This window comes from Kogia breviceps, chromosome 9, assembly GCF_026419965.1.
Source record: "Kogia breviceps isolate mKogBre1 chromosome 9, mKogBre1 haplotype 1, whole genome shotgun sequence".
NCBI lineage: Eukaryota > Metazoa > Chordata > Mammalia > Artiodactyla > Physeteridae > Kogia > Kogia breviceps.
This window is the reverse complement of record NC_081318.1, coordinates 115,684,291-115,699,451: the sequence shown is the minus strand read 5'-3', so window position 1 is coordinate 115,699,451 and position 15,161 is coordinate 115,684,291. Positions and strand designations below refer to the sequence as shown.

The following is a 15,161-nucleotide window of genomic DNA, read 5'->3' as shown; positions in this document are numbered from 1 at the left end:
GAGGGTGCAGGCAGACCCATGAGCCCGGCGTTCCGGGACCCGCGCAGGTAAACGGGGCACCGAGGACCCTCGAGCTGAAGCCTTCGGATTCCTGTTTGGAAATGCACGCAAGCTCTAGAGCTACAATCTTTTCTCCTGACCAAAAGCTTATTAGATTTCTGAAACCTGTGTGAAGTCTCGCCAGGATGCACACCTCCGGGAGATATTTAGGAATTTCCCATTTTGGTGTTTGCTGTGTACGCGGGCCTCAGGGCTAGAATTTGGGTAACGACCACACAATGAGAACTGTCTTGGCAACGAACGTCACACACAGACCCACAAGTGCTTAAATACAGATTTATTGCAAACCAACACCGGAGACAGGGTGATTTCGCAGGTGTGCACCCCACTTCCTTGGACCTCAGCTGACACAGCTCAGTGGCCAGACTGCTGCTGCCGGTTCTGAAGAGAGAAAACAGGCAGAGTGCACAGGCCCCAGGGCCCAGGCCGGCGGCGAGGGGCAGAGGTCTCCCACAAGACCGCGAGGGCGGCCGAGCACTCCCTCCCCTGAAGCCGGGCACTCCCAGATGCCTGCGAGCTGCTGTTACAGGGGGCGGGGTGGGGAGAGACGCAACACTGGAAATCAAACGGGGCGAAAGGAAGACAACTGACCACCGAGTCCACAGCTCCCAAAGTCTCCCAAATAGCTGAGGTGCAGGCACTACACCCCGCCTGGTCACGGCAGAAGACCCCAAGGGGGTGGCGGAGGGGAGGAGGAGACAGGGGCGTGTTGAGAGTGGTTCTCTCACAGACACGTGCCAGTGAGACCTTTCACTACGTGGGACAGGCGTGCAAATCCTGAGGGCGCTGCAGAGGGGCCTCCAGCAGCTCCATGACCAGCCTCGGTGACAAGTGCAAACAGCAGGGCCCTGTGCCCCCGTGGTGGCGCTTCCCCCAGCCACCTGGTGTCCAGGCCTCCTGTGATGGCATCAGAGCAAGCAAATGCTTCCCAGGGACCCAGGGATGTGTCTACAGGGTGCTGTGAGCCAGAAACCTGCCCCCACAGACTGCGATGAAGCAGCTCCCACCTCTGCAGTTGAAGGGGCAAGTCTCCAGAAAGAACGCCCCCCGGATAGGGCTCCTTCCTCCGCCAGCCCAGAGAACAGAGCTCACGAGGGCAGGTTCCAGGGTGCAGAGACCTGCAAGGTAACCGCCCAGAAGGGCAGCCCCACGGTCCTGGCGAAGCGCACAGGCTCTGGGTCCTGGGAGAGCAGTGGGAGCAGAGCCACGAGCTCTGTGCGGTGCATTGTGGCCTCAGCCAGGAAAGGACCAAGGGCTGCACTGAGCAGCTGACACACCACGGGGTCTCCTGAGGGTACCTGGCCCAGCTCACTTTGACAAGAACCACATCACCCGAGAGAAAAGTGCTAGGCCGGGTGGGAGCAGAGCAGCCCAGTCAGGAGAGCGACAGATCTGCCGTGCCCGCACCTGAGGCCACAAGACACTTCCTTCCAGCGTTCAGATCCGGTGGCAGGACCCGTTTCCGCAGCTCCTCAACGAGGCTGAGGCAGGCGGTGAACGCATACAAGCAGGCGGGCAAGACCACACGTGAACACACCCAGCAAGAGGGCGAGGCTGCGCTCTCCCCACACTGGCCCGGAGCTCGGCCCTCAGGCTGCACAACCCTGCCCAGCTTCAACGACAGCCGCGCAGCACCCACGCCCGCCCCCAAGCGTGAGAACAGCAAGCAGAGAGCACAAGAGCAGCAAGCGGAGGGAGGGAGTGGCTAATGCGCCGGGAAGGGCCAGAGCTGCACCTGCCGGGACACCCCCTGCTCTCGAACACCAGCCCAGCACGGGCCACGCAGCCCCCGCCCTGCTCTACAACAGTCTGGAGATGCAGGGCCAGCGTGGAGGCCGGGTTCCCCCTTGAAAAGAAGGATGGCAAGGGTGAACCAGACAAGCGAGTCCCCGGCAGGAGGGAGCCGAGGGCCACGGCTGAGGCCCCACCTCCCCGCCAGCGAGGGCTTCCTTTCCTTCGGTCATTAAAACTGCACAGCCCCCGGGGAGATGTTGAACATGGCCGGGTCGAATCGCTGGCCTCGGAAGGGAGAGCCTTCAGCATCCCACCCCTTCTTCAGCATCTCATGGACTTTCTACAAACAGAAAGTAGAGAGGTTAACTGTAGTCACCAGGCCCGCACGCCCTAGAGCAGGACTCCGCTCTGCTTCCTCCGGAAGAGGACCTACCTGCCCAGGGTGACGGCAGACCCTCCGCAAGACTGTGCTCCCCACACGCAGATTCCACCCCCATCTTGTCCCCAGCGAAGCACCGGCCATCTTCCTGGCTCAGATGCTGTCCCTTCTCACCAGAAATACTACCTGTCCCAACTCCAAATGGCCTGAGGGCTACAGCCCACAGGGCTGACTGAGGTGCAAAGAGGGGTTCTCTGCTCCCCTCTCCCAGGGAGAAGGCTGGTGGCCTCGAGGCCTGCACCCTCAGAGAGTCTGGGAATGACCCAGGCTGTGAGTCAGAGAGACCTCAGGAAGTCTGGCTGTGGACCCACCAGTCACCGACCCCTGCAGCCCCTGGGGGGCAGAGGTCAAAGCTGCTGGATCACGTATCCCACGGACACAGGCAGCCTGGACCATCCCGCCTTCAGGGGCAGCAGCAGGCCAAGCACTGTGGCCTGGGCCAGGGCACGGCAGGAGGCTGCGCCCACGAGGGAGGTCCCTCGCGGTGCTGTAGGCCCTCCTTCCCCGCGGGTCCCCGGATCTGCCTTCTGTGCTTCCCTGCGAATGCATCAGGCTGGGAACCATCTCCCCTTCCTTCGGACCAGGAGAAACAAAGAGACTCACTGCCGCGGGGCCAGAAAGCCCTGCCCACCTCTGGCCTCTAGGCTGACAGACTGAGCTGAGGGGAAAACTCCCGGTATCTGGCCAGGCTGCAGGACTCTCCTCCTGACAGGGGCCTTCTTTTCCCTGTTATTAAACCTACGTGGTGCAGCAGCAAACACATCAAAGATGGGTAGTACATCTCAGGAATTAATCTGGATTACTCCCAACTCGGTACAGATGACACCCGCCAGGGACCCTGGGAAGAGCACTGGAGGGGCGGGCAGTGCTGCCCGCAGCCGCCCCCCGGGGAGAAGGGACCAGAGAGGCCGGCCCCGCCCACCAGCCTGACTCCGGAGCTTCCCGGCAGCCCTGCTGGGCCAGGCCTCCTCCTCCGTCCCATCCGTCTTCCTCTAGCTCTCGCCCACCTACCCCTCGGAAGCCCCCTCCTCTCGGTCTCTCAACTCACTCCGTGCCCCTCATCTGAGCACCTCGTCTGCCGAGTGAGCCCTGACCCCCATGATGTCCCCGTGCCCCGGCCTCGTCACGGGCGCTCTGACGGGCCCGCACGCCCCAGTCCCACGGGTCCTCGGCCTGCTGCCCAGCTGGTCCTGCCCCAGGCCCCTCACGGCCACCACCTGCTTTCTTAAGCCGCCCCTCCTCCCCGAAGCCCCCATCTGAAGCCACCAGCCAGTCCTGCTGACTCTCCAGCCCCCATCTCCTTCTTCTCCTGGGGACGCTTTCCTCCGAGGACTACAGAGACTGTCCGTGGCTTCAGCACCGCAACATCCAGCCCCCTCACCGCCAGGCCACGCCAGCTCTGCTGGCTCCTCGCGCCTCCAAAGCTCCCCACGCTGCGCTTCCCTCAAGGCCCTGTGTACTGAGGACAGCCCACGTGGAAGCCTGGGAGGTCCTCGGATGCCTGCTAAGCCCAGATGAGTCCCAGACAGCAGTGCTGGTGCTCCCACCTCTACTACCATGGCCCTGAGGTGTCTGTCAGTCCTCTACCATCTCCGGCGAGGGACGGCGAGCTAGAGGCCCCTGCCTGTCCAGGAGCAGGTCAGCTGGGCGAGGGGTCACCCGCGGGTCCTGCCGCCTGCACCACCAGCCACGGGCTCCTGTGCGTCTGCTGAAGGTCTCCGCAGGACACTGCACTCACGCCCCTTCACGGTCAGCACACTGCCTGGCACACGGCAAGCCCTTCCAGAATCCCTTTCAACTCAAACCACAGAGGTCTTTCCATTAGACTGCAGGGTCTTCAAGGCTCTTCTTCAGATCCTTCTTGATCGGCCGGCCCCATCCCTGAGCTCAATAACAGGGACTTGGCTTCCTACTTGGGTCTCGCAGCCAGGTACCTGCCCACTTCGGGGCAGCGACACCCACACTTTTGATGGCTGCACAACGTCCCCTCCCGTCGGGCCAGCGTTCAGAGCGCTCTTTCACCTGGTGGCCACAGGCAAATGCAGCACAACTGGATAAAACTGCCGCCTGAACATGCACAGAGGTGGGTTGCGCTCCGCGTCCTGGGCCCTGCGAGCTCAGCGATTACAGCCAGGGGCCAGTGTCCATAGACAAGACCAGCAGATGCCTGTGATCCAATGGTCAACCGTAGTCCCGGCCTCTAGCCCCCAAAGCCCAGGGGGGTCAGGGAGCCAGACCAAGAGGCAATTGAGAGACTCGGGGAGGGGTGACAGACAAGCCTGGAACCAGCTCAGGGCTCAAACCCCAGCCCTGCTGCCAGACCACCTGTGGGACCTTGAACACGTGCTGTGACCTCCAAACCTCGAACCCCTCTCAGGGGTGCTGCAACGGGGACCGTGACCCAGCCAACCCGACCCAACCTGCGTGCAGTAAGCACTCACTAAGCACCCCCCTCCACGGCTCCTTGGCCCTGGAAGGAGCAAGGTGGGCCGTTTGCGTGCAAGGTCCGAATGAGTCGGGAAGGAAGGACCACAGGCACCAGGGCAGTGGGCGGGGGCACTCGACGGCCCCAGGCCTAGAACACTCACAGGAGCCACAAAGTGAGGCCCGGGGAGACAAAACAGGACGCCCGAGAATCTGAATGGCACTGGGGGTGGGGTGGAGGGCGGGCCTCGTGTCTGACACACGAGCAGCCCTGGGGATGCGCCGTGGTACCGTGTCTCAAACTCCCCGGGCTGTTCACGTGGGACACTGGGAACTAAAGATAATCCGAGAAAAGCAACCCTCTCTTCTGCACAGAGCCACTCTTGGGAGTACTAAAGCAGAAGGAAGACGGTACACATCTAACTAATCCTCCTCTCTGCCACCGCAGGCTCAGGCACGAGCCTCCTCTTCAGTCACTAACTTCCTCCTGTCCCTCCACAGCCGCCGGCCACGCACACTTCTCATGCCTCTGATGTTCGAAAGTGACTTGGAAGGACTTTCTTCCCATTGGCCCTTTGCGGTCAAACCCGCACCGGCTCCGAGGCAGGGCTGGGCCTGACTGTCCCTCCTGTGCTGAGGGTCTTGGAGGGGCTGAGGAAAGGGATCTGTCTGCACGGCCCCAGCATGTCAGCTATCAGCACACGATACCACCGGGACCCCGTGGACAGACACCTCTTGGCTCTGCCACCTGGGCGCCCCATCCCAGGCGGTGACCAGGCCAGGGTGCCCACGTCAGGACCCCGCAGCAGCATGCCCCGTCCACCCCAGCTCCGGCCCCGGGAAGGCCCGTACCAGCTCGTGGCTCTGCGGTTTGCCCTGCAGCTTCTGGTGGTAGTCGAAGGTGAGCCTGTCCAGGACAGCATGCTCCTCCTCGTCCACTGTGGCCATGGAGCGCTCCTTGTTGATCTTGTCGATGTCAATTTGCTCCTCCCCCTCCAGGATGGCACTCCACCAGTACTCGCCCACCTTGTTCAGGCTCACCTGGCACACGAGGGCAGAGACACAGTCAGCGTCGGGCAGGTGGCACTGGGAACCCAGCGGGGGTGTCCGGACCGCAGGCACTGAGTATCCCACTCTCCACCACTATGACTGGGTGGTGCCCGTGGTCCTTGTCCCCCAGGTCCTCTCAGAAGACACTGACCCCCCACAGGCATCAGCACCCACACCGCTCAGCCACCAGAACCCCAGCCCGCTCTGACCAGAGGGGGGCATTTCCAAGCACTCCAAGCTGCCCCATCCGCCGGTACCTGGACCCCATCACGGCCTCCCGAGCTGCCGAGGGAAGCCTGAGCCTGAGCCTGAGGCTGAACGTGCCCGGGCCCCGCCAGCTCATCCCCTCCCGCGTGCTGACCTTTCCCACCTCCAAGTGCAGCACGCGGTCTCCTGCCTGCTGGGGGAACCTGGAACCTGGGGGACCAGGCACTCAGCCTGACAATGACTACCCCCCAGCCAGACGCCCAGGCGCCTTGCCCCACTCTCTCCCCTGGCCAGGCGGCTGCAAGAGGGGCTCCCCAGCCCTGTGACTGCCGCATGTGACTCACCTCCCACTCAGCCCCATGGTGCAGCCCAGTGAGGGACGGGGGAGTCGGGGGGACACAAGAACTCAGAGATGGGGACTGCAGAATAGCAGGGCTTTGGTTGAAGCTGATGCCAAGTACGAGCATCCCGGGGACCACACAGGGAGGGCCCAGGCCAGCCCCCTCCCCGTGGTCACTGGCCGGCTCACCGGGAAACTCTTTACTGACTGGCCAAGAGCTGGCAGGAGGGCTGCCCACGCTCCCTCACTCTGTCCACTCTCAGACGGGAGGTAACCCCCACTCATGCCCAGAGGAGCAGGGAGGTGACACAGAGATGACGGAGCCAGCAGTGAGAGCAGCCCTTCCTCACAGGAGCACCATGAGGACAGGCTTACTGGCCAGTGGGCAATCCTGACAAAGTGGACCAGGGGCTGGCCCACAGGTGACATCTGTGAAGACGCTGCATGCCCACAGGTCCTAAGAAGTCGGCCCCATGGCTCACGGGCTGCGGGGAGCGGTGCTGCCAGCTCCAGCCCTGCTGCCCGAGTCCACGGAGAGCCCCTGTGGAGCCCGGGTCCAACAGGGTCACAGCAGAGCTACATCCCGGCCCTGAGAGCGGCTGAGGCGTGTGCAGAGGGCGGGTCACACAGTGGAGACAAACTCCAGGAAACCACAAGCACAGCATGAATGTCAGCATCTCAGCACATTACAAAAGCAAGTCCCCCACTTCTGACCATCCTGGGTGGACGCGGGTGTGAAGATGGCAGGGGTGAGATGGCAGGGGTTCTGAGCACCCCCTGCCCACCTGATCAGATGAATGACCTCTACCCTGCCAATGCCACTGTTTACATTCAGGGTGAAGCTTCTGTTTTCAGATGCTGCTCTGTCTAGCCAGCTTCTGGCCAACTGTACTCTCCTGTTTGCACACGTGGACCTGACCTGGCCCTCAGGTCCCCCAGCACCGAGCACTGAGCCTCGTCTTTACAGAGCTGCAGATCACTGCGCCAGTGCAACAGAAACCTTCCGAGGGGGAAATGCATTCTCTTCTTACCATCCCAGGAGAGACTTCTGAGGAAGTCAGCCCTCTGTATCCACAGGTTCTGCATCCACTGACGTCAACCAACTCCAGATCCAAAATATTTGGAAAAAAAAATTTCCAGAAAGTTCCAAAAAGCAAGACTTGAACTTGTTGCACTTCAGCAACTGTTTACATAGTATTTACATTGTATTAGGTATATGATGTGAAGTAAACAGGAGGATGTGTGCAGGTTACACGCAAACACTACACCATTTATATAAGGGACTAGAGCATCCTCGAACGTTGGTATCCTTCAGGGGCGGCGGGGAGGCTGGGCTCTGGAACCCATCCCCTGGGGATACTGAGAGACGACTGTAAATCTCCAGAGACAACAGACCCTTTAGACTCATTTTACTTGTATCTTCGTTAGTCGTCATCGTGGCCAAGATCTCTCTAAGATGTATCGTTAGTACTCACGACCTCTGCACAATACCCACTATTACCTCTACCTAGAAGTCAGCGCCTCACCTGGATCCCCCAGCCCTACAGGCAGAACAGAGCCGTGCTCGGGCCAACAGCCCGTGACAGCGCTGTGGGGTCAGCCCGGTCCCCACCCCGGGGCTGCTCCTGCACATACGAACCACACACGGGTGTGTCCCAGCCAGGTCCACGCACACATCCAGGCCCGACACAGCTCGGGGGCACAACAGGACTGACCCTGAAAACAAGGAGCTTGGCGGGCCTCGCCGCCCGGGCCTCCTGCGTCCACAGAACAAGTCCGCATGGGCACTGTGCAGACCCAATAAACATCAAGAGGAGCCCAGCACCACAGTAAAAAAGATTTAAGGTGAAATTCACATTAACATAAAATTAGCCACCTTAAGGTGAACAGTTCAATACATTGAGCGCATTCACAAGAGTCTGAGCGGTTACCACCTCGTATCTAGTTCCAGAACACTCTCCTCACGGCAAAAGGAGAACCCGTGCCCGCGAGCAGCCACTCCCCACTCTGTCCCTCCCCCAGCCCTGGCAACAAATCATTTATTTGCCTGTTCTGGACATCTCCCCAAAACGGACCCACGGCTATGTGTCCTGTGCCTGGCTTCTTTCACTCAGCACAATGTCTTCACGGTCCATCCATATGCTAGTGGGTCAGAACTTCATTCCTGTTTCTCCTGTTTCAGGTGAAATAATACAGAGTGCAGCAACAAGAGGACATGGGTGAAATGTTCTTGGAATGGAGCTCAAGGATTCAGGTTTAAAAGTAACATCTTTGATAAAGCAGTCTGATGGTTTAACATTTGGTTTTGATTTTTTAACTTTTTGTTATTTTTTTTAAAAATCAGGTTTGTGGAGGCGTAAGCTGGCACACAGTAAAATTCACTCTTGAGGGCGCATCCTATGAGTTTTGACAAATGCAGCTACGTAGCCACCACTGCTATCAAGCCACAGCCCAAAGCTCGCGGTCCCCTTCTGGCGGCGATCCCCTCAGCCCCTGACACTTGCTTTGCCATTTCGTCGGTCTGTGTCTGTCGGTCTGCTCTTCTCTTGGCGCAGCGGCCTGGTGTTCAGCCACGCTACGCATGCGTGGGGCTCACCCCCTAACACAGGCCGACGCACCTGTGGGTGGACAGGTGGGTGTTTCCAGGGTTCAGGTACCAGGCTGCCTGCAGGGCTTTGCGGTCTCCTCTCCCCTTTGTAGGCATCCAGCAGCGGGATTGCTAGGTCCTACGGTAACTGCACACGTAACTTTATAAAAACTGTCAAACTGTCTTCCGAACCGCCTGCACGGTTTGGCCTTCCCATCCGCAGTGCAGGGGAGCTCCCGGGGCTCCACCCTGTCGCCAGTCCCTGCTCCTGTCAATTCTTTCCAGGAGCCAACCAAATAAGCGTGAAGTGACGTGTCGCCGTGGTTTTAATTGGTATTGCCTTAACGACTCACGACGTTGAGCATCTTTCCATGGGCTTATTTGCCATCTCAGTTCTTAAAACATTTTATTTAGAATAATTTCAAACTTATAAGTTATTAGAATTATTCAAGTACAAAGAACATCTTTTCCTCGAGTCACCCACTGTTAACATGCTACACCTTTTCTTTATCACGTGTATGTGTGTCTGCACATACGCTCTCACTCTGTGTGTGTAAGTTTTTAATACGGGGTAAATTACACGGTATTTTTTCGGAATCATCTTGGCCCTTTACCCCTAATACTTCGGTGAGTGCCTCCTTCCTGAAGGGATGAAGTTCTTTACTATAGTAACTTCAGCTCACCTTCCCTCCTGCACAGGATCCAGTCCAGGGTCCTGACTACATCTTAGTGGGCCTGTCCCCTTTCATCTGGAACATTCCACCACCTTTGTCTTTTGTTGTTTAAGGACCATCCTTCATTTGGGTTTTGTTTGATGCTTCCTCCCGATTAAGCTCGGGGACGTGCCCCTGCAGAACCTGCACAGGTGATGCTGCAGCCCTCCTGGGATGTCCCCCCTGCAGGCACAGATGTCACGTGGCCGCATTCCCGGGGTTCCTCCCTGACTCCATCTGCCCCACAACATGGCAGGGACACGACACTTCCAGGCCCAACAGGTGCTGTGCAGGGGCCAGCAGGGGCCTTCTCCTCCATGACGGAGCCACTTAGCCCTGCCGTCAGCACCAGCTCCCGGACACGCAGCATCTCAATGGCTCACTCGTTCCCATCCCTGATCACACAGCGCTCAGAGTGCCCCGTCTCGGCTGGCCAAGGGTGGTAGCTGTGACCTGATAACACACCCTCGTTCCTTGGCTTTCCTCCAGGTTCCTTTTAGCAATTGGTCCCAGACCTAGAATCAGTTTCTCAGGGGAACCCCCAGAGTGCTGGTTGAACAGTTTTCCCAAAACGTCCTCAGAGAAACTTCCAACTCCGTGCGGCTCAGCTCACCTCAGCACCCCAATCTGTGTGATGATGATGACTCACCCACACTCATCTCCCTCCCCTCCTTTGTCACAGAACGCTGCTTCTATTCGGAGAGCGAGGCAGTGCGCCCGGCGAGGAGGACGGCTCCTCGCAGCTGCCCGTACGTGGGATCAAGCTTGGGCCAAGGAGAGGCACGTGAAAGCTATGGGATGGCGCTTCAGAGGGGCCCCTTGAAACAAGGACAGAGGACAGGGAGAGGCAGCGGGGGCCTGCTCAGCTCCAGGTGCTTCTGTGGGGAGGACCGGCCCCGGTCAGACCACTGGCCTCTCAGCGGTGGGCAACCTCCTGGTTTTAATGTCGTCAACAAGTGTTTTAAGCTTAAACATCAAAGCACTGTAGGGCCAGACAGAACCCGGCCGTGGTGGGCTGTGGCTGCGAGGCAGGTGACCACGCAGTACCAAGCTGCGTCGCCACTCTCCTCCCCCGCGGGACGAGGGGACACGCGCTCCGTCCACCAGGAGCATGGTCTTCCGCTTCTGCTTGACACGTCCCTTCTATTCACGGGCAACTTCTCCAGAACGTGCGGACTCGGGCTACCTGCTTCTCAACACCCGGTGGAGATCCAGGGGTTGCTGATGATGCCAAAAATGTGACCACCTTGAGAAGCACGACTGGTCCTGGGAGACATGAGCACTGAAGGCCAAGAACTCGCATTTCAGTCCCTGGACTAATTTCCAGGCTTTGGGCTCTTGCCAAAATACTCACGTAATTTAACCTGTACTTTAAGCTGAACGATGGCCCCTCAGAGCCAGGCAGGGGGCCGGTGGCCACCAGCAACAAAACAAAAGTGGTGAACCACTTCACAGAGAAACACACATCCCCACTCGAAAACAGTGCCAGGGCACACAGGGATCTGCTGATGTCACAGAAATCCGACATCCTTCTTGGGGGAGCCCACGGCAATGGCCGAGGGCTACGCTCAGCCTGTAGCTCTACTTTTGAGAACTGTAATCTAAATATATAATCTAAATACGGGCGATGCAGCTTATATAAAAACACTCACAGGTTCAAGCACCAGACACACCCAGAAGCGCGAGCTTTAAGGCAAGCAGACGAAGCTCTGTGAACACTCTGCAGCTACTGCACCAGCTTTAAATGACTCGAGTGTGGATCGTGTCAGCGTGTGGACTGGCGTCGCCTCACGAATGGCTACAAACGCCGGGACCGCGGAACCTCGAGGGCTCGAGGCCATGGCCTGCAGGTGCCCACGGCAGGGCCATTAGCCCCACCTGCAGGGAGAAACCAGGACAGTGGGCCGAGGCGGGTTCTGGGACAGAACAAGGCACGGGGGGAGGCCCTGATTTCACGTCTCGGGAACCAAGAAAGGAGCTTGCCTCAGAATCGAGAAGCCTCGTTTAACATTCTCGAGTGTGGGAGGGAGGGAGGCAAGAGCTGTCATCCGGGTTTAGCTGCCACCCCTGCCTGCTCTGAAAGCCTGCCCGGGCGTGTCTGATGTGGATCCGGCTCAGGCAAGGAGGGAGTGGTGGCTGGGAATCAAGGGGCGTGTCTGCAGTGGCCTGCTTGGGAGGTCAGGACACAGACCGTGGACTCCGGTAAGGTGACAGGCACCCCTGGGGTGACCCCTCCTGTCCCAAGTGGCCCCCACAGAGATCATGCCACATAAGGCCTGTGCTAGTGTCCTGGGGCAGCCTTAACAAAGGGCCACACACTGCGGGCTTCAAACAAGACACTTATTCTCCCTGTCTGGAGGCTGGAAGGCCAACATCAAGGTGTCGCAGGGCTGCACTCCCTCCAGAGCTTCCAGGGGACCTCGCCTTGTCTTCACTTCACTCTGTGTCTGTCTCTTTTCCTCTTGTAAGGACACTTGTCACTGGATTTAGGGCCCACCTGGATAATCCAGGATGATCTCATCTCATCATCGCAAGATCCTTAACCTTATCACATCTGCAAAGACCCTGTCTCCCAATAAGGACCTATTTGCAGGTCCTGGGATCTGGCGAGGACATCTGGGGGCCCTTTTTGGCCCACTCAGCCTTTAGCAGGTGGGCCCTTGACTATTCTCCTAATCGCCCCAGTGCCCAGCACAGGGCCTGGCACTTAGTGATAAGCAACCAACAAACGTCTGGGGATCGACCAAGCAAGGCTCTGAGCCTCACTTTAAGATCGAGGAACGGAGGCCCAGTGAGGCTAAGGGCGGCCAGTGAGTGGGGCTGAGGCACAAAGCAGGCCTGGCCACCCGGCAGCCACGCTCTTCCCCTCCAGAGGCCCGAGGGAAGGGCACTTGTTCTGGTCAGCAAAGGCACCAGGGTCTTCACACATCAAAGCCACGTGCTTACTGAGCTACAGTATCATCTCAGATACGTGGTCCTCAACGTTACCAATAAACAAATAACTTCACTGAGAAGACACCAAACCCTCAGCTCCATGAGCAGCAACATGTCCGGTAAGACACTGGCACTGGCTGTGCCCGAGGACCGCGGTCAGGAGGAAGGCGGGACAGGCAGGACCCCCGCGTCCCGTGAGAAGGTGCGCGCCAGGTGTGCAGGGGGCTGGGCTGCAGGGAAGCTCTGGAAGAGGATGTGATGCTCTACATTAAGTCGTCTTCTTCTTCTACAAGTGGTGGGGCAGCAGTAGAAATGTGATGCCATCCACGGATGATGAAAGCCACTCTAAGGAACCTCGGGAAAGAACAAGCCTAGCACCTGCAATTCAGAGAGAGGTTTCTACGTGGACCTCGCAGGGTTAAGCAGGAGAGGAACAGCCAGAAGCCACGCTCACGGGCAGCGACAGGTGCACCTCAGCCCGCAGCCGGCTCTGCTTCTTTATAACTCCTCGGGCAGCAGGTGCTTGGCAAAAGCAAACTGGAAAACTAAAAGGCAGCCAGGGCACAAGCCTCCCCCTGGACCAGAGGAGGGCCTGGGGCGACCACAGGGCCTGGGCGCGTGACCGGACGCCGAGGCCGTCTCATCAAGGTCAGAAGAGAAGGCGACGCACCAGTCTCCCCGCTGGCCCGGGGCTGTTGGTCACAAGCTACGCCGCGCTGCTGCCAGCTCTCCTCCCCGCGCCTACTCGCTCCTGGGTGCCTTTCAGCTGAAAGTAAGAGAAGGAGGGAAATGGGAGGCTTCTGGGTCTGGGGTCTGGCTCCACCCTGAGCAAGCTCTTCACCCTCTCCAAGCACCAGCATCCTGATCTGTAAAACAGGCTTGCAGAGATGAAACAGCACCACCAGGCACCTCACTGAGCCAGGGCCGAAGTGTAGCCAATAGATGGAGGCCATAATTACAAGGAGTTAATGCCCTGGCCACGAGCCATGTCCGTATTCAGACGCAAGTTGTACAAGACATGCAAAAAAAGGTGACACGCTCTGGAACAGGCACGAAGAAGTCAGCATCACCTCTGGCAACGAAAATCCCAGGAGTGAGGTGCCCAGTTAACCACCACATTTCCGCAGAAGCCACGTCAAGCGCAGGGAATCCTCGGTACCCTGATTACAACCCCGACAGACCAGTGGGTGAACAGCGCCTGTGGACCTTCAGGGTCCAGCGACGAGGTCAGTCTTTCCGTCCCAGGCGGGGACTCGAAGACAACAGGGCTGAAGACAGGAGAAGCACCCCTCGGGGGGAGCCGAGCACAACCAGCTGTCTGCCGGGACGAGCTCTACGCGCACGGCTCTGGGCGGCCCGCCAGCCCACACAGGAGGAGCGAGGCCTGGATCCGCGGACAACGGGGCACCCAGGATCACGGGCCCACGCTCCCCGTGACCACTTGAGCCATCACAGCAGCGCCGGGAGAGGGTGGGCTGCCTGCCGCGGGCTCCCGCTGGCCGCCTGCATGACCTCGGGAGGCGGGGGGATAATGAGACCCTGGCTTCCTACTTCCCACAATCGTGGGAGGTGCAAAGGAGGCCATGCCCGTGAAGGTACCCTGCAAACGGAACTGGTGGTCAAGAGCATGGGCCGTAGTCTGGGGAGCAGCACTGAGGGTGGGGAGGCACGGGGGTGAACGGACGAGCGACTGAACCCCAGGGTGACAAGGGGGAGATCAGCGTGACTGTTGCGCACTCGTGGCGAGAAGCAGAGACCTCGGAAGGGCAGGGGAGGTGCGGCAGAGCAAGGTTTGAGCGAGACTCGCGCAGACTTGGCCGGCGCTCTGCCACGGGGTGTTCCCGTCACACAGAGCGGCCTGTGTGTGCTCGGGGGTCCCTGGCATGCCGAGACCTCCAGCGCCCCCAGCAGCGATGGAATCCTCTCCGCTCCACCGGGTTTGTGTGTCTGCGAGCTGAGAGCAGCCAGAACAGAGCGCCGCGGGCCTTGTCGGTCAGGGCCAAGCAGGCAGGCCCATGGGCACCTATTCCCAGAGAGAAGTGGATCATGACGAAACGGCCCACTTTGCACATACAAAGAACATGTCTGTATAAAATTCTGAGGTCTTTTGTGTCCAAAGACTTAGTATTTTTCTTTTCATCTTTACCCCTTTCACCACGCCCTGGTTAAGCACCCCAGCAGGAGGGAAGAGGAAAGGAACGAACCCAAATATACAGAGTCTCCCTTCGCTGTATGAAGCCTCCCTGGGTGCTGCCCACTGACCAGGTGCAAGGCTCTGACGAGGGAGGACGGAGCCACCAAAGAATCTAGTAACTGGAACACGTACCCCTTCGTTTGGATCCTGCACCCTTGGCTAGCTTAGCCAGTTGAGACCCACTTTGTCAAATAAGGCTGGCTGTTTGAATCTATTCACTCTGCATCCTCCAGACTGGCATTCGTGAAAGCGATCTGCCTTTTAATTTTTAACGTCTCCGGTTTTGCCTGAGATGTAACTGAATCCCTGGAGAGCAGAAGCCTCTGGAACCGAGGGGACATGACCGGTGTGAGCACAGCCGCGCTGTGGGGATGATGCCCCAGCAGGACCTGTCTCTGTGGCCACTGCATGCGGTCTGTGCATGGGCAGGAGGACAGGAGGCATTGAGAAACACTGCACCCCAGTGCCCCTCAGTTTCT

The 15,161-nt window shown here is 59.0% G+C and overlaps 1 protein-coding gene across 1 annotated transcript in view; it reads right to left on the bottom strand.

The window, feature by feature from the left end:
• Positions 1 to 322: 322 nt before the first annotated feature.
• Positions 323 to 15,161, bottom strand: part of NUDCD3 (NudC domain containing 3) — a 75,213-nt gene continuing 60,374 nt past the window's right edge. The window contains exons 5-6 of the mRNA XM_059074623.2: positions 5,510 to 5,698; positions 323 to 2,134 (exon numbers count right to left, since the gene is read on the bottom strand). Of these exons, the coding sequence (XP_058930606.1) occupies positions 2,024 to 2,134; positions 5,510 to 5,698 (300 nt within the window). The 3' untranslated portion in view covers positions 323 to 2,023. The remainder of the gene's footprint in view (positions 2,135 to 5,509; positions 5,699 to 15,161) is intronic.